Source organism: Balaenoptera musculus, chromosome 10 (genome assembly GCF_009873245.2).
Source record: "Balaenoptera musculus isolate JJ_BM4_2016_0621 chromosome 10, mBalMus1.pri.v3, whole genome shotgun sequence".
In the NCBI taxonomy this organism is placed as follows: domain Eukaryota; kingdom Metazoa; phylum Chordata; class Mammalia; order Artiodactyla; family Balaenopteridae; genus Balaenoptera; species Balaenoptera musculus.
In genome coordinates this window covers 91,013,500-91,035,997 of record NC_045794.1, presented here as the reverse complement: position 1 = coordinate 91,035,997, position 22,498 = coordinate 91,013,500, and the positions used below count along the sequence as shown (strand labels likewise).

The 22,498-nt window shown below is 48.9% G+C and overlaps 2 protein-coding genes across 4 annotated transcripts in view; one reads left to right on the top strand and one right to left on the bottom strand.

Annotated features, from left to right (window-relative positions):
• Positions 1-1,061: 1,061 nt before the first annotated feature.
• Positions 1,062-3,635, bottom strand: LOC118901558 (serine/arginine repetitive matrix protein 3-like). Of its 2 annotated transcripts, none has more exons than XR_005021411.1 (2): positions 2,328-3,635; positions 1,062-1,488 (listed from the first exon to the last, which is right to left on the bottom strand). XR_005021411.1 is itself a non-coding variant. In XM_036864772.1 (2 exons), exons 1-2 carry the CDS (start codon positions 3,602-3,604, stop codon positions 2,682-2,684), a joined length of 462 nt encoding a protein of 153 aa, XP_036720667.1. In that variant the 5' UTR covers positions 3,605-3,635; the 3' UTR covers positions 1,062-2,681. The 2 variants fall into 2 exon arrangements, 1 of the variants encoding a protein (XP_036720667.1); XM_036864772.1 differs by having other exon boundaries at positions 1,062-2,825; positions 3,287-3,635.
• Positions 3,466-22,498, top strand: part of LARGE1 (LARGE xylosyl- and glucuronyltransferase 1) — a 598,897-nt gene continuing 579,864 nt past the window's right edge. Inside the window, exon 1 of one of the 2 annotated variants that reach the window (XM_036864771.1) lies at positions 3,466-3,892. The gene's annotated coding sequence lies outside the window, so the exon portion shown is untranslated. The remainder of the gene's footprint in view (positions 3,893-22,498) is intronic. The other variant, XM_036864769.1, reaches the window with a different exon arrangement.

The following is a 22,498-nucleotide window of genomic DNA, read 5'->3' as shown; positions in this document are numbered from 1 at the left end:
CGGAGGTGAGAGCAGGTTTTCCTTCTTCCTCTTTGAGATGCTTCTAGGGCCCCCTAGTGACTGTTTTGAGACAGGTTTCTTACGATTAGGTCTCCTTGACCCTGATTTTTAAAAAGAGACCTTTCTGAATCTCTCCCGTGACAAGTGTGGAGATAGATAACAGTTGGTTCAGAGGGCTCAATATTGTTTCACTTCTCAGTTCTTAGCAAAAGCAGTGCAGATTCCTTAGAAATAACAGATATATCACCTTACATATTTTATTCTGCATTCCTCATACTATATTATGTCATAGCTGAAATCCTTTGAAGACATTTATATCCGGTTTGTGTCAAAGGGCTATAATTCATAGGCAAGTACATCCTACTTTTGGAGATATAGATAAAATCTTCTGCTGGTGGGGCAAAGGAATTCTTTAAACGTGGGGCTTGACGTGATATTAACTAACAGAAAGGTTCCGTTTGTGGAATAATTGGCAACATTCCTGTCTTTTACAGCATGAGATATTCCACTGACTTTGGAACACTGCAACACTGAATTGATAGAACGGAGCTTTTACACCTTTAAGGTGCTTATTGACTGATGCAAGTAATTTTTGTGAAATTCCTGAATAATGAATATATCTTCAATGTACCTTGCTGACCAGGGTGACTATTGTTCCCTCCCCGACCATGGGCATATTTTTCTTTCTAAAATCCAACGTCGAGAATGCACTACACTTCGGGAATTATAATGGAGATGTTCAGTTTCCACATGCTTATCTTTTACTTTCTGATGTTATTCCATTATTTTCTCCTTTGCTTGTAAATTTCAGGTCTCCTTCCTCAGTCAGAGCCTTATTAATATGTAAATGTATTGTAATAATGTATTTTACACCACTAATGAAGTGAAGCAAAGCAATGAATAAAAAGAAAGCCCAAATTCTTGCCTTAACTTTACCCAGTTCCGGGGCAGGGGTTGGAGTAGGGGAGGAGGAATAGAGTTGGAAGCAAGGACAGTCGGCCGCAAAAAATAAAAATGATCCCCTTGTTTTCAGCGCGTTCTAGAACAGAGCTGCACGCCACAGGAAGAAAGGAGCAGCTTTGGAGCTAAAAGGCTTGGCATTAAACTTTGACACTTTAATGGTCTCTAGGATATTAGATAATATTTTATCACATAACGTTCTTCTCCGACACGGTAATGGCATCAAAACCAGATAAGATCTCCTGTCCCTGCAAACGTGCAGGGCAAGCCTCATCCCCGCCGAGATAGGACAGCAGGACCCCAGCTTCGCAGTTAACTTATCCCGAAGCTCCAATGCAAACGTTTTTTACTTCTTCGCCGGGGACGCTGTTGTGCAAACGCTACCTTCTTTTGGCGTTCTCCTCGGCTCGGTGTGCCACTGAGATTAGGTAAACAGCGCTCCAGAGCCGGGGAAGAGCGGATGGTGGTGGTGGTGGTGGGGTAGTTGGGGGGTGGGGGTGTGGGTTGGGGAGTCGTTGCTTAAAGGGGCTGGAAGAGAGCGGATGGGGGAAGGAACCCGGCTGGGTCAAGCTAAAGGCCGTGAGCCGGGTTATTTAGGCAGGAGCCAGGTCCGGAGGGTGAGCGAGGGACGAGTCTCCGAAGCACTTGGGTCAGCGCGGCAGCCCGAGCTCGGCGTCCTTTTCTTACGCACCCCCTCGCTTCACCACCCTTGCACTTTCTCTTTTTGCATCCTTCCCCTGCTCCTTCCAAGCGCTAGGGTGGGCTTCCCGCTGCCTCCTCTGAGACCAAGGGCTAAGAAAGCCGGCGGCCCGCCCGGCTGGGGAGAGGTGGGGGCCCGGGGGGAAGGGGACCCCAGAAGCCCTGGGACCGAGCTGACCAAAATCCCGGGAGCTGGATTACGCGCCGGAGCTCCGGTCTCCCAGAGTTGTCCATCCCTCTGCGTCCTCCTTCTCTCCCTGCCTCTGCTTTCTCCTCCTCTGGGTTTTCTCTCCAGGCCTCCTCCTTCCAGCCACTGTCACACCCCCTGCCCCTTTGCCCAGCCAATTTCACTCACTCCCACCTATAGGGGACTCTCGGCGCCCCACCCTCGTCTTTAGAATTGGGAGGCTGGAAGTCCATTCAATGGGATATTGAGGTCAGGGTTCTTGTGCCGGGAGGGAAGAGAAAGAATGAAATCGTAACAGGGAGGGGGCGTGCTGTGCGTGCCTGGGGTGTGTGTGTTGGGGGCGGGGGGGGGCAAAAAATGCAGTTTCCCCGAAGAATAAGAAGCCTTGGACCGGATTCTTGAATACGTGGCCCCAAATGATGCTGTCAAAGCCCTTCAACGTGGCTTCTGGCAGCCTCAGCCTGTCCCATACTCTGCCCACCTTCGAGAGAAGCGGCGACCCGAGTAGAAGTGGAGGCGGGGAAACTTCCTACTTCCCACGACGGCTGTTTTGTACAAGGAAGAGTGGGCAGTCTGCACGGCCTTGCGAGCCTGCAAGAGTCTCTACGGCAGCAGCTGCGGACCCGTCCCGCTTCCCTTCCCCCTCTTTCCGCGAGGCTCGCCAAGCCCGAGGCGGCCGGGAGCGGCCGGGGTGGGGGGAGAAGGGCGGGGAGCTCCCAGCTTCCACGCTTTCGTCCCGACCCCGGCCAGAATCCCGGCTCCGGGTGTTGCTTCCGCCTGCGTGTGAGCGAGCTGAAAAAGTAGAAAGGAGGAGCCTCGCCGGGGGGGGCGGGGCCTAGGCGGGGGCGGCCTCTCGGTCCGCGCGGCTGAGGCTCCTGCCATTGGCCAGCCGCGCCGTCACGGGGTGGGGGCGGGCGCCGAGGTGGGCGCCGGCCCCGCCCCCGCTCGGAGCCCGGCCCGGGCTCGCGGTCCCCCCCAGCTGCACAGACATGACACAGACACACAGTCACTGCAGCTGCTGAGCGAGCCCGGCGCTTTGGGCACGCGGCGGCGCGGCCAGCCCGAACCCCGGACCCCAGAGCTCGCCCGCCCGCCCGTCCCCCCGCCGCCCCCCGCGCGGCGGCCCCCGCCTGGCCGGGCGCGGGAGGCGGGGATCGCTCGCCGGCTCCGGCCAGTGGCGCCCGGCTGCCGGCGGCGGCTGCAGCGGCCGCCCGGCTCCGAGTGCCTGGCGCTCGGGGAAGCCGGCGCGTTTCGGAGGCGGCGGCAGCCGAGGCCGGCGAGCGCTCCCGGCGGCACCGGGGCCGCCCTCCTCGGTTCCCTGCACGCACCGCGCTGCGCCCCGCCTCCGCTCCGGTGACCTTCCCGGGGCGCCTTCCCCGGCCCCGCGCCCCCGGCCCCGCGCCTCAGGCCGGGGCGAGGCCCTCTCCAGCGCTTCCTTACCGCGGAGCCGCGGGCGGGCGGCGCAGGCCCGGGGGGAGGGGTCGCCGAGGCCGGCTGCAGCCCCCCCCCGCCGCCTCCGCGCTCTGTGCTCGGCCGGGCCGGACTGCCGCTGCCCCGCCGCCGCGCGGGAGCCCGGGCGCCCGAAGCTGGGGGCGCGGCCGCGCTCGGCCAGCCGGGCTGGGAGCGGGCAGGCCCTGCCCTGAAGGGGCGAAGCGGCGGGGAGCGCGGGAGGTGGAGCCGGCCCCGGCGGCCGCCCGGCGTCTCTCCCAGCGCCCCCTCCCCGGACTCAGACCGAGGCGAACCCAGGCCCCTGCCCATGCGGGGCGCCCCCGGCTCCGTAGAGTCCCCGGGGCAGGGAGCAGCTCCAGGCAGCAGTGCCGGAGGGAGAGGAAGACAGGACTGTGCTCAGCTCCGGCGGCCCGGACCCTTCCCGTCGCGTTTGGAGGCGGGGGCCGCCCCGAAGTCTGCGCTTGTCACCGCCTCTCGGACTAGGGCAGCGCCTGCTGGGACCCCGACCCGGAACCCCTGTGCCTCGTAGGTGGCAGCGCCGCCGCGCCACCCAGCTCTTCCGCGGTCTCCCTCTGCCTGGCGGCAGTCACGGCCAAGGTAGGAGCCCCGGCGGTGCGAGAGAGCCGCCGCGGGGGCGCCCTGGTGAGCGGTGCCGGACAAGTTCTCCGAACCTGTGGCTGGTACCCCCTGTACTCGGGATGCTGGCGAAGAGGGAGGGAGTGAGGGCACGGCTTCTGCCGCCTGGGCCCGGAGCCCTGGAGAGGCTGGAGGTAGAAGTCGCGGAGTTTCTGATGTCCCCCAGGACGCGTCCCAGGGCCTGCCCTGCTCCTTAGGCTCGCGGGCTGCTAAGTGAGAGAGCAAGGAGGAGTTTCCCGCTAACACCAGGAGGCGATGTCGACCCTCCCTCCCCGGCCGCTTGTTGGCTGTGAGCACCTGTGCTTTGGGGGAACCTGCTATGTCCCTTTGGGCAGTCCCCACCTGCCTTTCCTGGAGTGATGCTGTGAAGAACTTTTCTTTGCTCCTTGTTGCAGAGTCGAGGCCGATTTGGGGTGAGAGCCACAGCTTGTGAGTCCCTCTATTGGGCAGAGCGGTTGGCTGGCAGCGATAGCAGTAGAGAGGAAACCCAACCAGTGTCGGTCCTACTGGACAAAGCTGCTTGTGATGAGTGGTCACTGGGTAGCGATCCAGACAGTCTTGTGAAAGTCCTTGTTTCTGAAGGGTGGAGTGACTGACTCCAAAGTTTGTGCACCCCTAAGTTATTTTGCTCAATGCCTTATTACCGTCTTTAAAATTTTACTCTTAAGGAACCTCAGTCCTTCAAGCCTCCCCTTGCCCGTTTGAAATTTATTAAACCCGTGAGCTTTCTCTGGAACGATCTGATTTTAAATGGGTCACTTAGGAGGGAACAGATTGTCTCTCCTGCACTGAACCATCCCCCCGGGTGACCCTGTTTAATGGGGATGGATTTTTTTCGTCCCTGAGCTGATGTACCTCGGTTGAGCAGGTTTTTGCTGAATTCTGAATCTGTGAATTTTGTCACTCAGTCCATTAAAATGATCTCCCAAGGGAGCAAAATAGCAGCTTACACTTTGCGTGAATGTCACAGGAAGTTTTATAGGGTCTTATGTAAGTGCCGCAAGAGAGGGCTCAGGCTTCTGCTTCGTTCATGGGCTGGGGGTGGGGATGGGGAAGGGGTGGCAGGTGGACGTTCCCCTTCCCTAAATGCAGGTGCCATCCCTCTCTGGCACTGGTGGAAACCCAAAGTGCTTATTAACTCCCTGCCAGCATGCAGTCACTTCAGGTTAATTTTCCTCCTCACCTCTCCTGCCTTACCACCTCAGGAGTCAGCTTTGGTAGACTTAAGATAAGGGAAGCTTCTAAATTAGGAAAGGAACACGTGGAGGTTTCTCTTCTCATGTCTCACAAAAGGGTGACATGAATGAATTACTCACGGGCATGGTGGGTCCTCACTGGGGATTAACAAAAAAAAAAAAAAACCACTGGCTTGAAGGTTTCACACATCTCTTAGTGTACCTTTATTTTTCAGGAGTACACTTCAGTGAAAATTGCTTGAGGGAACACACATTTATCGAGCCTGGCCCTGTTAATTCCAAACTGGGAAGAGAACTAATTGGAACAGAGAGGCAAAATCGTTAAGATTTAGATCTTAGTGGGTTTTCGAGAATGGCTGGGAAAGGAAACCAGTCTCCCTAGTGGTATAGAGAGGTTTTTAAAGAAAAGATGGTATCGCTCTGGAGTGGGTGGAAGTTGCTGACAAGTATAGGCCCTCTGGCTTCACTGAATGAAGTGTGCCGGGTTGGGGGTTAACTTTTTGGCGTGGGATAATGCAGATTCCTTTGCCTTTTAAAGCATAACTAGAAGGGCCTTGGGAATGAAATGAAAGGTTTTTCCATCTCATCCTAGGTCCCAGGAGTGCTTCCACTCTTGGGAAGGAGGTGAAGGTTTCCTGTGGTTCTGGGTTCCTGAGCTGTGCTTGAAAGTTGATGCAGGAGTGTCTCCATCCTTCAGCCACCTACAGTGGCAGGACACTAGGGGGGACTAGTTTTCTATTCCACCACTGATGAACCTATGTTACAAAAGGCTGTGGTTTATCTTGAAGGCTCAGGAACCTAACTTTTTGGTACCCAATGCATGCTTGCACTAATGAGTGGATTCCGAATGCTTAAGCGATGGGCCTGCTTACATCTAAAGTGTCATTTGGGCAGCTCAGAACAGGTTAACTGCAAAGTATTATGTGAGACTCTGAGCAGACTCAGTGATAATCTCTTAAGTAAGTGAGGGCTATAAATTTTGGGGAGACGGAACCTCCTGCAAACTCCATCCTTTGGGCATTAGGCCGTGCTAACTCTAAGTTCCCTGGGGGTTTGTAATCAAAACTCCCCCCTTTGGTTTTTGGGCTGCACATCTGCCATCTTCATAAAGTCATGCTACCTCCGTTCTAGACGGAGTCTAGAACTGACTCCATTAAACTTAAAATTTCTCACAGTTATCCCCTTAAAAGTACATACCTTGTATTTATACAGATGTAACATTTGGCAGTGTGGTTGCACTTTCATCTCAGATGCTCTCTCTGCACTTTCAACGGTATTAAATCATTAGTGTCTAGGTGTCTTCCAGCAGAAATTGAAGATAATTCTATTTCCGCTGAAGAACAAAGCTGCATGGCCCAGGCTTACCCACTGTGGCCAAGTCTTATCAAAGCTGACTCCAGAGGTGGGCAGACAGGAAAGGTTGGAGAAAGAGTCTAAGAAGAAACTACCCAACTCAGAATACTGGCACGAAGAGAGGCAGATGTCGCCAAGGTTTAGGACTTCCTGGATTCTTAAAGACCCAGTGCAGCATATAGAGTTAGACGCAGCATTTGGATCTGTGAACCTGCATGAGTTATTACATTTCCTAGAACTCTGGAGTCTGGTAGACTGCATTTGTGATCCTTTACTCATATGTATAGTGCATATTTAGGTAGTTTGAGGAGACCTTTTGTTGTGGCATAGGGAAGTGGTCAGCATAAAGCTTTATTACAGCTATCGAAGGCTTTGTAGATTGATTCTCATAGGTGCAGTATAGCCAAGGGGTTAGAGATTGGAACAGGAAAATACTATTAAATTTTCCATTGAGCATCAGCTAGTGAAAACTGGTCATGGGGAATATATATACTGTGATCTTAAGGCGTGAATGAAGTCTTGTGAATTTCAAGGAAGCCACATGGCAGAGGTCGAGGAAGAAAGTGACACAGGATCCTGACCTTCCTTAGGGTCCATGAATAAGGTGAAGGTGTCTTTGCAGCCAGAGATTCTCAGAGAGTGGGGAGCACATGGGGCCAGGGCTGTAAGACCCAGGGGACTGAGAACTCCAGGCACCCTGCCACTGACACCCCTTGGCGATACAGCCACTTCACGGGATCTGCTAGTGTTGATGAGGCTTTGCGGTTCTGCTCCAGAGCATTTGACATTGAGAGGTACTCAGGTCCTCTGTTCCTCCCTGACCACATTGACATTCTGAGAGACTTTTCTCCTTTTAACTTAGCAAGTAACAACTGAATGTCTATTATGTGACAGACGCCATACTCTGTGTAGAGGCTGCAGAGGGTCCACAATTAGTTTATAGTCTTTTGGGGGCAGGCAGACGTTGAACCATTGCTATGAACTGCTCACGTACAGGTTTGTTCAAAGTAAAACCTTGAGTTTGCCGGGATAGTAGAACAGGAGGGAACCCCATGCAGAAAGAACAGCATGGAAACCTTAAAATATGTAGTGTGAATGGAGAACAGTCAGTGCTGTGGCTGGAAGATGGGATGTTCTGGAAGAGGAAAGCTTGGTGTTAGCAGGGAAATAATTTAATAGGATTCCTAGTTTCATGCTCTGTGTATTCAAGCCGTGGCAAGAATGGTGGCTGGATAAGGTCCAAGAGTACCAGTTGATTATCCCACATTGTTGTTACAAACAGAAAAGGACGTTTTCTTTTTCGTCCTTTAGCCTTCTACATATAGCATTTTGCCTGTTCTTTAAAAAACTATTAGCAATGCAGATAAAGGGTCCTTTATCAACCCTAAGTCTGCCTTCTTGTGTATGTGAATTACATCTGGGGCTTTCATTACGTGATTATGCAGCAGTGGGAGAAATGACAAAGTTACTTGACAAATGATAGAGTGGCGGAGGGACACAAATTTTTCCTTGTGAGAGTGTATTCCATTTTGTCATATTTACTTCTGGGTAGAGTTATGGCTGCAGTTAACATTTGAACAAGGTTCTTGTGTTTGAATCATCTCAGTTCTGGCCTCAACTTTCTTTGCTGTTGGAAAAGGAAGAGATTTATAGTTTTGAGGATGGGTGTGGGCCTGCCTATGTGTGTGTTTTGTGGAATGAGGAAACTGTGAAGTAAGGAAGAGATGCAACGATGTAATGGCCAGAGGATATTAGAGAGAATGGAAAACTGCAGTTGTTGGAGCGATCCCCAGGGTCAAATATATTAGTTTTTCTGCAACAGGAGCCAGGAGGACAGTGGAGGTAGAAGAAGCCCCAGTGTGTGTGTATGTGTGTGTGTATGTGTGTCTGTATGTGTGTGTGTATGTATGTGTTTGTTTTGTCTCTGTCATCCTTCCCTGAGTTGAGTTGACTGGTAGGCAGGGTGGTATAAGTAAAATCTGGAGATCTGGGTTCTCATCTTGCATCATCCTATGCTAACTTGCTGTGTGACCTTAGAATACGTCTTGACCTCTCTGGGCTTCAGGTGCTGTCTCCAAGCTTCAGTGAGTTTTTCGTCTTTTAACTAGGAACGTAGAGGCTCAGAGAAAGGGCTTGCCTAAGTTAGTGGCAAAGCTCAGACTATTTAGGTTTTCTAGCTTTCCAGCTCTGAAATGGGAAGAGGCCTGACCAGTTCCAAGGTGTACTCTGCCTTGAAATATCAAACACTACAAGTATGTAGTGCTGAAGAGAAGAACCACAAAGTCTTTTCTGTGTTGGTTGTAGATTCCATAGACTTGTAGACTGCATTAGAACTTCTTTGATACGTTAGGCCATTCATAAGCAGCTGGGCTTGCTTGCTAACTTCTTATGTATTATGGAAACCAATGGGTTTAGGAATGTTACCTACTCTTTGAGAACTGCTTGAGGATGATGTGCTTTGTGATAAAAAGCAGTGCTGAAAATTTTAATTGTTTCCAAATTAAGTCAATGAAAGCTGAGTTGAGCCTGTGGGATTCTGCAAAGCCTGGGCTCTAACAGGGAAAGGGGAATCTTCTCATTTTGCCAGGGAGGTTACCTTGTTAGGGGGAGCTGGGGGGTGAGTGTGAAGGGAGGGATGTTGGGAAGAAAAACAGATTCAGAAAAGCAATTGTGTAGAAGTACAAGTCAGGAAAATTGCAAACCGACTTAATTTTATGCCACCAAATTTGTGTTGCTAGAGAGAAGCTTCCTCACCATTCTGGCACTGATGCTGTCCTGGGTGGAGAGGGCAGTGCTTATTGGAAAGAGGAGATTCGAAGTTAAGTACAGTTATAAATATAAAGTTTGTGACATTATTATTTCAACATTGAAGCTAAGCATAGGAATGCCCTGTTTTAGGAGAATTGGGAGAATTTGTTTTTCACTCTTCAACTGTTTATTCCATAATTGAAGCTAAGTGTAAGAATGCCCTATTTTAGGAGAAGTTGGCTTATAAATCTTATTTTAAAAGCAAATAATTTAAGAGAAGTAATTGTTTGGGGTACAAAAGGATTTTTATTTTACAAAAAGGATTCATAGCAAGCATCTTTTTATTAGCTAGTCCCTTAATTGTATTTCAGGTTATTTGATTAACGCAATCATGATGGATGCTTTGGGAGCCTTACCTGTTACAGAAAACCAAGGGTTTTTCAAATATAAACTTTTCCGTGTTTTAACAAATAACTCACCAGGTTCACCTGCCAAGGAGCCTAATATTGAACTGTGTTACGGAAAGAAGGACAGTAGTTACATAAACTTTGTAACCACTGACAGACCACATGGTGTTACTTTGCTCACTTACTTACTGGGGGCAGGTTTCTGGTTTAAACTGTTCATCCTGGAGATTGCAGTCATAACTACTACCTGCATGAGTTCCTCAGTCACCCTCACATTCTGCCTCTAAGGATATATCAGGAACAGAAGTGGCTTAAAAAGGAAATCAGGTAAGCGTTTCCAGGATTCTGAGTTTTCCTAGTTTCAGAGACATGGAATTAATTTTGTTTCGCCTGAGTATATGGTAGAGGCAATATGCATGAGATATTTACAGAAAAAACCCTCGAAATTGTGCTCGCTCACGAAATATCTAGGGCTTTTGGTTTTTTTGTTCCTTCATCCCTTGTGAAAGTTTCCAAAAAAGAATTGGTTCTAGGAATGAAAGAAAATGTAAGGCGTTTAAGGCTCCAGAGGTAATTTTGGGTAATCTGGAGTGGTAGATAATCACAGACTGGGGCTAGAATGGGAAGTGCAGCCTCACCCATGATTTTAGCCTCTTTCGTCGCATTATGGGGCTGTGCTTTGGACGCGCAGCAAACGCACATGGAGATGGAGCCCTGGCTACTGGGCAAAGCTTGCTCTTAACAGAGTCCTTTTTTGACGTACCCAGGCCAATTGGGAAGAAAGGACTTCCTAATCTTTCCAGCTCTCCACGGTAGCATTAGAATTTAGGGGAATTTACAGCAGAACACAGGCATGCGGGGATTTCATTCTTCCTCTTTTTTCTTTTTAATTTAAAATCAGTAGCCAATCACGTGGACTCTTCAGTGTTATTCTGTGATTAGAGACTGCCTTGATGCATTAAACACATGTTTGTTATTATTAAGGTTAACATTTTTGTGGCTAACTGGGAACCATCCCCTCCCCGCTTTTGTTTCCAGAACATTTGCGTAGGTCCTTAATCTGCCAACACTGTTTGTGTACCAGCCTCCTCTACTGATGTCAGCTCTCATCCGGGAAGGGAATGGTATTTTGTGCTTGTCTGGGGAGCCAAGAGAGGCGCAACCCAAGTGATAAGCAGGATGGGGCTTTTCTCGCTTCCAGGCACGGTGCCTGGTGCTTAGTAGGTCTGCACTGAATAAACAGTTGTGTCCACACAGAATGATTTGCGTTCCGAGTTGTGTTTCCAGCTCCGGGGGTGATGGGGAGGGAGAGGTGAGTGGATACCAGCAGACTCACAGCCTCGGACTCCTTCAGACCTCTCCCGAAAGCTGTTATTTTAAAAATGTGAAGGACATTTCAGATCAGCGAAATGAATTCTCTTAGGGATTCATTGTTGTGGTTCTGACATTGACGGCTTTGTAAAAAGGCAAGGAAAGTACAATCCTGGAATGCGGCGTGTGTTTCCTTTCCTCTGAGTTTGTAGGGATTTTGACTTATCTGGCCTGGGAGGAGTGCGCAGGCTCTAGCGCTTGTTCGTGTGTGCATGTCAGGGCGCCTTGAAAAGCGTCTTAAATACCTTAGGATGGATTGTGGGCGATGATCTTTACGGCGCCGGTGATGAATGTGCAGTGACTTAGATGTGGATCGGGCCAGGGCTCCCACGTTCAGAGGACGAAGTGGGCCCGAGAAAACAGGGGGGACTCGAGTGCTTTTCATCCAGTAGGAAGGACTCTCCTCTCTGCCATCTTGGCGTCTTCTCCCCCTTCTCTGTTGGTGCGAATCCTTCCCACCTGGGCTTTGTAAGTACTTATGGATGCCTCCTCCATAAGTGGAAGGCAGATCTGTGATGTTGAGACAGCTCCGGGGCTGCAGGAGACCCTTGAGCCCGCTCGACCTTCATTTCACAGCTCTGGAAACTATGGCTGGGGAGGTCGAGAGAATTATCCAGAGGGGAGGCAGATCCAGAGCCCCTGCTTCCTGACCACCTTATGTGGCCCAAGGCTCTGCCTTCTCACACCCCCTACTTTCTGGGTGTCTGTCCTCTGCTCCCTGCCCTTCCATCCAGCATACTCGACTTCAGTCTTTTCCTCACACACGTTCTTCGTGCTCTGCTTTTTGTGCCAGGCACTCTTCTGTTTGATCATTTTGTGTCATTTCATCTTTATGGTCACCCTACGAGGTGGGTGGTCTTACTCTCCCATTTTCCAGATATGGAAGCTGAGGCTTGCCCAGGTCACACAGCTGTGGAGCGTGGAGCCAGAACTTGACTCACAACTGTTCTGACTCCTCTGTCTGCTGTCTCTGTGCCGACCTGGCCTCTAGTCAGAATGTCTGCTTCCTGCCTACAGGCCCTGTACACTCTGTCTCCTTGATGGCATTGGTTAACATCTACTAAGCCAACATTCACTCATCAGCCAGCATTCATGAAACTCCTGCTCTGAGAGGTGTCGGCTTGACATCAGGAACAGGGAGGTGAGGAAATCACCTGCCTGCGTCATCTAGTAGCCTCGTCTTGGTGAGGGAGGTAAATACTAATAAAGACGTGGACAGGGCAGTGGGCACTGTGTCTTGGTAGCATTACACTTGAGGGAGTCAAAGAAGGAGAAAGTATTAGATTGGGTCTCAGTGAATAGGAGCTGGAAGGATAGAGTGAGAGGAAGCATCACCTAAAACACCCCAGAGGCCATGCTTGTTCCCTTCTACTTGGCATTGTCAATATCTGTATACTTTCCCTCTTCTTTTCCTTGTGTGTAAGTGCCTGAAAGCACTGGGACTGGGTTCACCCATCTGGCTACACTTCTAGCACTTAGGAATCCTTCAGTAAACATTTATTCAATTAAATGGAAAGCCTTCTGTCCTTGCCCTCAAGCAACATAGTTAGATTGGGGAAAAAAACATGTGTGAGAAGTTAAACAACAATAGAAGATTCAGGGGCTTCCCTGGTGGCGCAGTGGTTGAGGATCTGCCTGCCAATGCAGGGGACACGGGTTCGAGCCCTGGTCTGGGAAGATCCCACATGCCGCGGAGCAACTGAGCCCGTGAGCCACAACTACTGAGCCTGCGCGTCTGGAGCCTGTGCTCCGCAACAAAGAGAGGCCGCGATAGTGAGAGACCCGCGCACCGCAATGAAGAGTGGCCCCCGCTTGCCACAACTAGAGAAAGCCCTCGCACAGAAACGAAGACCCAACACAGCCAAAAATAAATAAATAAATAAATAAATTTAAAAAAGAAAAAAGATGACTACTATCTTTAAAAAAAAAAAAAAGATACAAGTGAACAGTTCAGAGCAACAATAGGAATGATGTGGCAGTGAGGTGAATGTTTGTGGATTATTGGAACCCAAAGTTGATGGGAAGTCAGAGGCGGGAGTTTACTTTAGCTGCTTAAAGGCAGTGGAGGTAGGATTTGCCTTGGGTCCTTGGACCCAGGATGATTAAGATTTGAATGGAAGAGTTAAAGGGAGGTAGAGCAGCCAGCTTAGGTTGACGAATGCACAAATATGAATTTTGGGGTTATAAAGTAAGTCAGCTTGGGTTTCCATTAGCGAGGAGCTGGAGATGAAGTTGGCAAGCTAGATTGGGGCCGTGGACTTTTGGAAGGCAGGGCGACTTTTGATCGGGAAGATGGTGTACGCAAAGCTCTGTTTTAGGAAGATGAATCTAGTGGCAGTGTCGGGGCCAGACTGGAGTGGGGAGAGAAGATAGCTGGGAGGTCACTGAACAGGCTTTTGTACTAGTTCGGATATGAAGTTAGTTCTAAAGGCCACTGAGCTAGAACTGGTACAGGCGGATGGAAACAGAGGGAAGCTTTGGGATTTCCTCTGATCCCAATCACTGGTACCAAAGTCCGAGATGGTTTTCATTGCCCACTGGAAAGCGGCCTCACTGGAATAAAGACTGCTTGTGACAGTAGCAGTAGTTCTTAGAATGGCACTTTCTCCCTTGGCTGGGCTGGGCGTGGGGATGGGGCTGGGCTGAAAATGTCCTCTCCGCAGCCTCTCTTGTTGGGGGTTTGTTCAGATGAGCCCAGGGTGATAGAACAACCTTTTTACCTAGTCTAGGATGACACCCAATAAGGGGTAGAATGTAGAATATTTTTCTTTTCCTCATGAGTGGTTGGTTCCTAAAGCAGCTGTGGAGGGCCGAGAGCGAAATTATTGGAACTCTGACATGTGGGCTCCGGATCCACCTTAAAAGTGAAGCTGGGCCATGCTTCCCGTGACTGGGGGTGTGTCTGTGCCCGAGGAGGGCCTTGCTGAGAGATTACAGTCTGCACTTCTCAGAAATGCGGAGTAAGCCATTCTGGATAACAGAATTTTTCAAATAGGATAGTCCAGTTCCTTATAGGGAGTCTTTATTTTGAATCTTTAAAGAACGAGGGCTCTTCTAGGATGTTCTGTGTATTTACACTCACTGGCTCACTCTCAAGCCACTGGAAAACATCCATCTTTCTTATCAGGACACACAAAGCTTGTTGTGAACTGGGCCCTGCCTCTCTCTGCAGCCTCATCTTCTCTTGCCAACCCCACATTACCACCCACCAATGCCCAACTCATTATCTTCCTTCTTTACTGCTTATTTTCCCCCAAATCTGCCAAGCTGTGCACCTACCTCTCCTTCTGGCTGATAAGCTCTTTCCCTCTTTATTTGCTTGGGATGCTTCTGTTTTTCCTTCAAAACACAGTTCAGGCGGTCTTTCCTTCAAGCTTGTCCTGATACTGGGCGCTGAACTGTATCTGTCCTTGGACTGGCTTCTCCTGCTGTGCTTTTCTGCACCATGTTTCCCGAGCTTCCAGATGGCTGGCTTGCCCGGATTGTGGGAGCCCTTCAGTAAAGACGGCATCTCATGGCTCTGGGGAATCTTCAGTGTTTTACCGTCTGCCTGGACCATGCTGTCTACCCTGTAAGTGGTGGGTGGTGGTGGTGGTGATTTTGGATTGCACTGAATTTGCTGTCAGGCATAATGTAACCTTTTCTAGTTGAACCTTGAGTATTATGCTGTACTGCAGGGGTATTCCTGAATCTAAAGAATGCGTGCCCCCTTGCTGATGACCAGATGGTTGTGGGCCATCCCTGGGGCCCATTGAGGCCTTCAAGGAATGTGGTGCAGGTGGTGGAGGAGGTGGAGAAGGAGGGGGAGGGGGAGGAGGGGGGAGGGGGAGGAGGGGAGGGGGAGGAGGGGAGGGGGGAGGGGGAGGAGGGGAGGGGGAGGAGGGGGGAGGAGGAGGAGGGGGAGAGGGAGGAGGGGGAGGAGGGGGAGGAGGGGGCGGAGGAGGAGGTGCCTTTGCTGCCTTTCCTGCTATTTCCTTGCTGCGTTTCTCTGCTTTTTCCATTTTCTCAGATCTTCAGCCTCCTCGTTCCTCTCCTCTTAGGCTTTTTTTTTTTTTTTACAAATTTATTTTATTCAGTTATTTTTGGCTGCGTTGGGTCTTTGTTGCTGCTCGTGGGCTTTCTCTAGTTGCTGAGAGTGGGGGCTATTCTTCGTTGCAGTGCGCGGGCTTCTCATTGCGGTGGCTTCTCTTGTTGCAGAGCACGGGCTCTAGGCACCTGGGCCCAGTAGTTTTGGCTCGTGGGCTCTAGAGCGCAGGCTCAGTAGTTGTGGCACAGCATGGGCTTCGTTGCTCCACGGCATGTGGGATCTTCCCGGACCAGGGCTCGAACCCGTGTCCCCTGCACTGATAGGCGGATTCTTAACCACTGCGCCACCAGGGAAGCCCTCCTCTTGGGCTTTTTAAACCCTGATGGAATCATCGTCAGACAATCTAAAACACATCCTTTCTTCAAGTGTTTGATTGAAGGCCTTATCCTCAAGTGTTTTCTTTTTTCTGGCCACGGTGTTGATCCCTAGATACTGACGGAGGCTTTGACTGTGGTGCCTGTTTACTAGGCTTAATACCACTCCACATTCCTAGAGACCCCATTGCAGAATTGCAATTATTATTGATTGAGAAATTATCAAATAGTGACGGGGAGTGGCTAGGGAGGACTGGATGAATTTGTGCAGAAGCTCAGCATCAGCGCCCAAAGACTCTTTGCTGGATAAGCACGTGTTTATGTTGGATATTTATTATTGCCTCTGGTATTTGTGAGGTCCATTTGGGTTTTTATTACACTGCCCTTGTAAGCCAGGCATTGGTGCTGCATGAATAGGTTTGCTTAGTGAATCACGGAGGAGTGATAGATGAACCCTGGGCATATCAGACGGTTCGTGTGATCCAGGTACCGTGCCTTATGAACCTGCGCTTGGCATGGGCACTGGTTACATGGTTCAGGAAGCCCTTCGCTTTTCCTGCGGTGGTCTGACCTAATGCACACCAAAGGATGCTTTCTCTGGCTCGTACTTTTTGACATTTTCCTTTTCGTTCCGCTCGGGTTTATCCATAACTCCTGTTGACACAGCATTTTTGAGCTCATTAAATCTGTTAATGTGTGTGTAATGCTTGGGACAGGAGCTGGTACACAGAAAGCACGCCATACGTGTTAGCTGTTGTAATTGATGTTTGCATTTAGAGCCTCTCCACTGTTTCTCCCTCTCCCCTTTCTGGTGGTTGTGCTTGGTAAAATAAGAAAACAGCTCCCGGGGATGAGGAGGGGGAACACCGACTTTCTCTGTTCAGCCTTGTCCAGAGGTCTCAGAAAGTTCACAGAAGCCCTGAAGGTAAAGGCAAACGCTTGCCCACTAATCACCCAGGGCCATTTTTCAGGAGCTTTTGGTCCACCTTGCTGTCTACTCTCACTGGGATTTGTGCTCCAACAGGTAAGGTGGATGAGAGCCAGTGAAGGGTATAGGAAAGGACTCTTGGCAAGTTGTGATGAGCGGTATTTAAAATAACAGTAACAATAATAATGGGTGGTCACAAAGATAGCTCCCATTTATCAGTTGCTTCTTATGTGCTTCTGAGATATGCTTGACATGCAGGGTGCTTTTTGATCCTACAGCCCTCTGAGCTGCAGTTTCATTTTATGGGTGAGGAAACTGAGGTGCACAGAGGTTATTTGCCCACATGATAAAGCCAGAGACGGAAACTCAGTTCTATCTCCAGAATAATTTCCTCTTAATCTCTGACCCATGATCCACTAGCCCAGGTGTCTCAGCACTGGAATATACATAACCCTGGTGATACAGAAGCCTTTTGCGGAGTATTGCAGGTGTGGATAGTTTTAAGGGAATCAAGTTCCAGATTTTCGACCTCATATATGGACCCTTTCTTGAAATTGATTGGACTGAGACCACCCCTTTTCACAGTCATTTGTCGCTATTTTATAAAAGCACATCTCTTGCCCAACACGTGCGTTGCTCTGAGTATAAAAACCTTAAGGGGCACTGAACAAAGGAACTATGAAATTGGTGTGTGGGAACCTTCTAATCAAGGCACTTTTACAAGGCTGACCCTTTCCACATTCTTTTTTACTTGTTTAAACTTGGTGCTAGAAACAGGGCATGTGGGGTCCCTTTCTTATGCTAAGGAATGATACAAAATTTTCAGATCTTAAGAAATAACTTGCTTTTAACTTTTTAAAATGAATGATGGGTATCAGATTGTTAGACTCTGTTTAAAAAATATGATGTGGAAGTTTTATTTTAAAATGCTCATGTTTACAATATGTTGGAAATTCTCTTCTTAGAAGATATTCAGTTTATGATGAAAACTTTAGACGTCAGCCTAAAAATAGGCAAGGTTTTCAAATTTCAGAATTAAAAAAAGCTTGAAGATAATTGTACTATACTTCCCCCTAAGATACTGAAGTTCAGAGTGGAAATTCTGAAGTTGTTTTCTGCCACAGACTCTTATGCACCAAAATATTAATTTTTCATAGAATTTCAGGGGCGTCAGTGTCTCCTAAGGCTCCATCATTGCACTCCTGATTAAGCACCCTTGAAATTATAGGGAATTTCAATAAAATGTAAGCATAGTTTAAATTTTGTTGAAACTTTTATATATGTAGTTAGACGTGTGATCTTGTATACCAGAGTGCCTTAGTGGCTCAGCAAGGACTGTTTCAGACATAACTGATAGAAACCCAATTCACACCGACATTAAAGAAAAAGAAATGGACTTTATCTGCTTCAGTAACTGGAAAAAAAAGGGCAGCTTCAGGTAGTGCTGGATCCAGGTCCTCAAATGTCATCCTGAAGTCCTTGCTTTGTCTCTTGGCTCTGCTCTCTTCTGTACTGGCATCATTCTCAGGCAGAATGTCCCTGTGAGGTGGCAAGGATGGTCCTCAGGAGCCCCAGGCTTACATCCTACCCATCTCACCATCACAGCTGAAGGAGAGAATTCTTTTCCCAGTAGATCTGGTGAAAGTCCCGGTCATGATCTGGTTGGAAGGGCCAAGGTCACATCCTTGAACCTGGTCAGGGGAGGTGGGGTCCGTCCTATTCAAATTGCTTGGGGAGAGGAGAAGGGGGCTTCCTGAAGAGAAGCTGGGCAAACAGAAAATCCCAGCATGTTCAGTAGGAAGATTAACCTGAAGACCTTGAAGATCAAATGGACTACTGGTGTCTTCTCTAAAACCCTTTCACTCTCCTGGGTATGCTTCTTCCCTTCCATGCACTACCAGCCAACACTTTTACCTTTATGATACCCATCTGCCCATTGACAAAATGACATTAGTGATACCGTCTGTTGCTTGCTTTGGTAATTTCAAGACTTTTAAAGCAGTGCCAAAAATCCCTGACTTAATGTATTTTGTGATTTCTTTTTTTAAAAAAGCCATTAGTTATGCGATTAAGAAAAAGAAATTAAAAATTATGGAACTCCATCTGTGTTAGTTTGCTAGGGCTGCCATAGCAAAGTACTAGGGACGGGGTGGCTTAAACAAGAGAAATTTATTTTCTCACCTTTCAAGAGGCTAGAAGTCCCAGATGAAATTGTTGGCAGCATTGTTTGTCCTGAGGCCTCTCTCTTTGGTTTGCAGATGGCCGTCTTCTCCCTGTGTCTTCACATGGTCTTTCCTCTGTACGTATCTGTGTCCTAAGCTCCTCTTCTTACACCAGTCATACTGGATTAGGGCCCACCTTCACGACCTCATTCAACAGTAATCATCTCTTAAAAGACCCTTTCTCCAAATACAGTCACATTCTGAGGTCCTGGGGGTTAAGGCTTCAGCATATGAATTTGGGGGGCGGTATGGTTCAGTCTGTAACAAATCTGTTATTTTAACTCTGTGAATGGGTTATATTTTGAAAAATAATATTAATACCCATATCTTGTTTAAAACCCAAGTTAGTAACAGGTTCACCTGTGCAAATGCAAGCTCAACGGTTTCAGGGATGGTAAGTTGATGCAGTTTGCTGTTTGGGTATACTTTTCCCTTCAGTAGGAGTAGAGAGAAGACAGTGTAGAGATGAGCGCTGGTGGTGTGCGTTTGTCAAAGATGCTTGGGATCGGGGAGTGGGAATCTGGACCTTTCTCGTCCTTAAGCTAAGTGCTGCCGCTGTTACTGCAGTAACAACTTTCCTGAATCCCCGAAGGGTGCACTCTGGTTGTGAAATGAGTTTTAGGACTTTTGGGGGAGTATGGGGTAGGCAGCTGCCTGAAGGCAGGATTCTTCCTGTTTCCACTGGAGCAGCGGATGATCTGGCTGAGAGCTCTGCCGGGCTCTCCTTGTGCCAGGGCTGGTGTGAGCGAAAGAGAATCTTGTCACCCTGGCTTCTGTGTCTTAGGGAACAAAGTTTGCAAGCGAGGGGGTTAATGAGTCACTTTGATCCAAGTCACCAAAGGGCCACCGTTGCATCAGAAATTGCTTTCCATTCACACCCAAGGCTCATCCTTTTTAAGCGCCTCAGATGACAAACCTGTCCGTTATTCTCCTCTGCTAAGCAGTTGTCACTGTTCTCTTCCCGGCGTTAATTATTGTGTTAATATGGCTTGTGTGTTCATTGTCTGGTCTGTCGATGTTTGTAGTGGAATATCACAGCCGAAAGGAAGTGGGGAATAGGTAGCAGCTTGTCAAATGGTAGTCTTTTCATGTCAAAACCCCAAAAATCTCCCAACTGAATTTTGCTTACCTACAATCCAGAAATACCAAAACTTAAGAGTTTGGAAAGCAAGCTGCTACAGGATGTGGTTGAAGTGCACATGTGTTACCTGGGAGGACGATGAGCTTTTGAAAAATCCATCCGCATAGTATCACTCCTTCATAGGCCAGTGTGGGCGGTGGTAACTGATTTGGAGATTGTCTTTATTGAAAGCAAGTGCCAGTCTCGGAGAGTATAGGACCCAGGAGCAAGAAGTTTTGACCAAGCAAAATGTTGTTTGCTAGCTCATCTTGGATAAGGCACTTACCTACTCCGTATTGGCTACGTATGGCTGCTGTAACAAAGTGCCACAAACTGGGGCACTTAAAACAACAAGTGGAATGTTTTACAGTTCTGGAGGCTAGAAGTCTAAAATCAAGCTGTCTCAGGTGTCAGCAGGGCCACGGTCTCTCTGTTGGCTCTGGGAGAGAATCGTTTCTTGCCTCTTCTAACTTCTGGTGTTTGCTGACAGTCCTTGACGATCCTGGGCTTAGAGATAACATCACTCCAGTCACATGGCCGTCTTCTCACTGTGTGTCTTCACATCGTCTTCCCTCTGTGTGTGTCCCTGTGTCCAAATTTCCCTTTTATAAGGACACCAGTCGTACGGGTTAGGGCTCAGTCCAGTGACCTCATTTTAACTTGAATCCTCTGTAAAGACCCTATTTCCAAATATGGTCACCTTCTGAGGTCCTGGAGATTAGAACTTCAGCATATCTTTCTTGGGGAACACAATTCAACTCATAACTCTCCTAGCTTTATTTTTCCTCCTCCAGAAAACAAGATCCACCTTCAACCTAAGGTTCAAACACAATCATAAGAGAAAGCACCCTAGAAAATATATCCCCCGGGTGATGGCAGAATGCCCCATGGGATGTTACAGGTCTCTTATTCCCGCTACATGGTATCTAGGGAGCATTTGGATCTAATACATGGTATGTTCTGTGCAGTTTTTCTTTCTCTTTTGGCCGTGCCGCGTGGCATGTGGGATCTTAGTTCCCCGACCAGGGATTGAACCCGCGCCCCCTGCATTGGAAGCGTGGAGTCTTAACCGCTGGACCACCAGGGAAGCCCCCTGTGCAGTTTTTCAATTGGAAGTCCTTTGGGGTGGTGTGACCTGGGCTGTGTGTTCGGTGGAAGCTTGGAGCAACTTGCAAGTTGGCAAGATTTGCAGGGGAAGTGCCACCCAGAGGGTGGAGCTGTGGCCCCTCAGGGTCTGTGGCTGCATCCTCCTGACTTGCTAGCCACTCGCTGCTGTTCCACAGCACAATTTGGATGTAAGTCCTGAGACATCTGTCCCAACTCCTGAATCTTTCATGGAGAGCATGGGAGTGTGTAGTAGTTTTATTGGTTTCTTTTCATGAGTTGTATTTTGATATTCAGAAGAGGTTCACTGGGGCAGAGGCTAAGAATGTTTTCAGAATATGCTTCTCTTTTGCCTGCTCCTAATAACTTGCAGTGGTAAGTAAAAAAGCAACAGAACAAACAGGCCCAAAACAACCCTCAAAACCCTCACACTGACATTTAAAGGATTTGGCGTCTTTAACTGCCTTTTACATACAGCACAGTCATGTGTTGCTGTCAGAGTATATGTACGTGTAGATGTTTTCTTTGAGATGCTCAAAGCTCTGCAGAAGTCTCACTTTGTTGGCTAGCTCTTAGCTCTCTCCCCATCAACTGGTTCAGAGTTTTTAGGGGCTGCGCGGGTCATGGATGCCACTTGCCTCTGTTTCAGTCCTTGGTTCACTCCTTCAGTGAACGTGCAGTTGTCAGTCATCTGCTGTGTGCCAGGCACTGTGCTGGGCTCTGCGGTGGGGAGGAGGGCGAGGGCCCTGCCTGCGTGGAGCTCTCACTCTGGGTGGCCTGGTTCATTGTGACTGGGTTCGCTTGTCTCCCAGATCACCATCCTGTTTGCAGGCAAACCTACCTCCTCTGCCACCTGCCCCCGGCATCCTGGGCTAAAAGCTACCGTATATCTAACTCCATTTGGTATTTATTGGGTTGTTACACCAAATTTTGCAAAGCCAGAGAGGCGTCGCTTTGTCAGAAGGAATCCTCTTTATTCCACTCCCGAGAGGCCACTCGGCAGGCTTTGATGTCCATAAAACCCAGCTCCAAATCTGACACAGGAGAGCTTGTAACCTTTTTTTTTTTTTTTTTTTTTTTGCCTTGTCTGAATTTGACCCCTTTATAGAGTATTTTGAGAGTTGGGCTCCATCGGGTGGGTTTATATGTCTGTGCCTCTCGGATGGGCCATGAAGTTCTGGGATCAGTTTTGTTATATGGCAGCCTCGCGTAGTGCGGTGTGCTTGGAAGCGTTACAGCGCGAGAAGTGGTCTTTCCATGGCGGGATTTCAGTGTGGTAATTGACGTGGGGACGCCTGAAAGGACTATTGGTGTCTCCGTGCCGCACGCAGGAGTCCACAGCCATCTTGCAGAAGAGCTGAGGGGATTTGTTGCCCTGCTCACTTGTGATGGGGAAGAGCGCAAACGGGTCCCCTGTGGACATCTGGCCCAGCACATTCTGTCCTTGGGTTCCCATCCTTCCATCCACTTCCTGGTAGACAACACTGGGAGAGGACTTGGTTACAGTGTTTAGAATGCACTGTCCTGGAAGACAACTCGAGGGATGAGGGGCAGGAGGGAAGATTTCTACATGGATCGGAGAAGAGGGCACTGGGGGAAGATGTCATAATGGACATCTTGCATAATGGGTTGGTTTTTATTTTAAGATGAATCTTGTAATGATCTTGTTGAGAGAGAGGTGGAAAGAAAAGTATTATTATCTGGCTTAAAGCTCCGC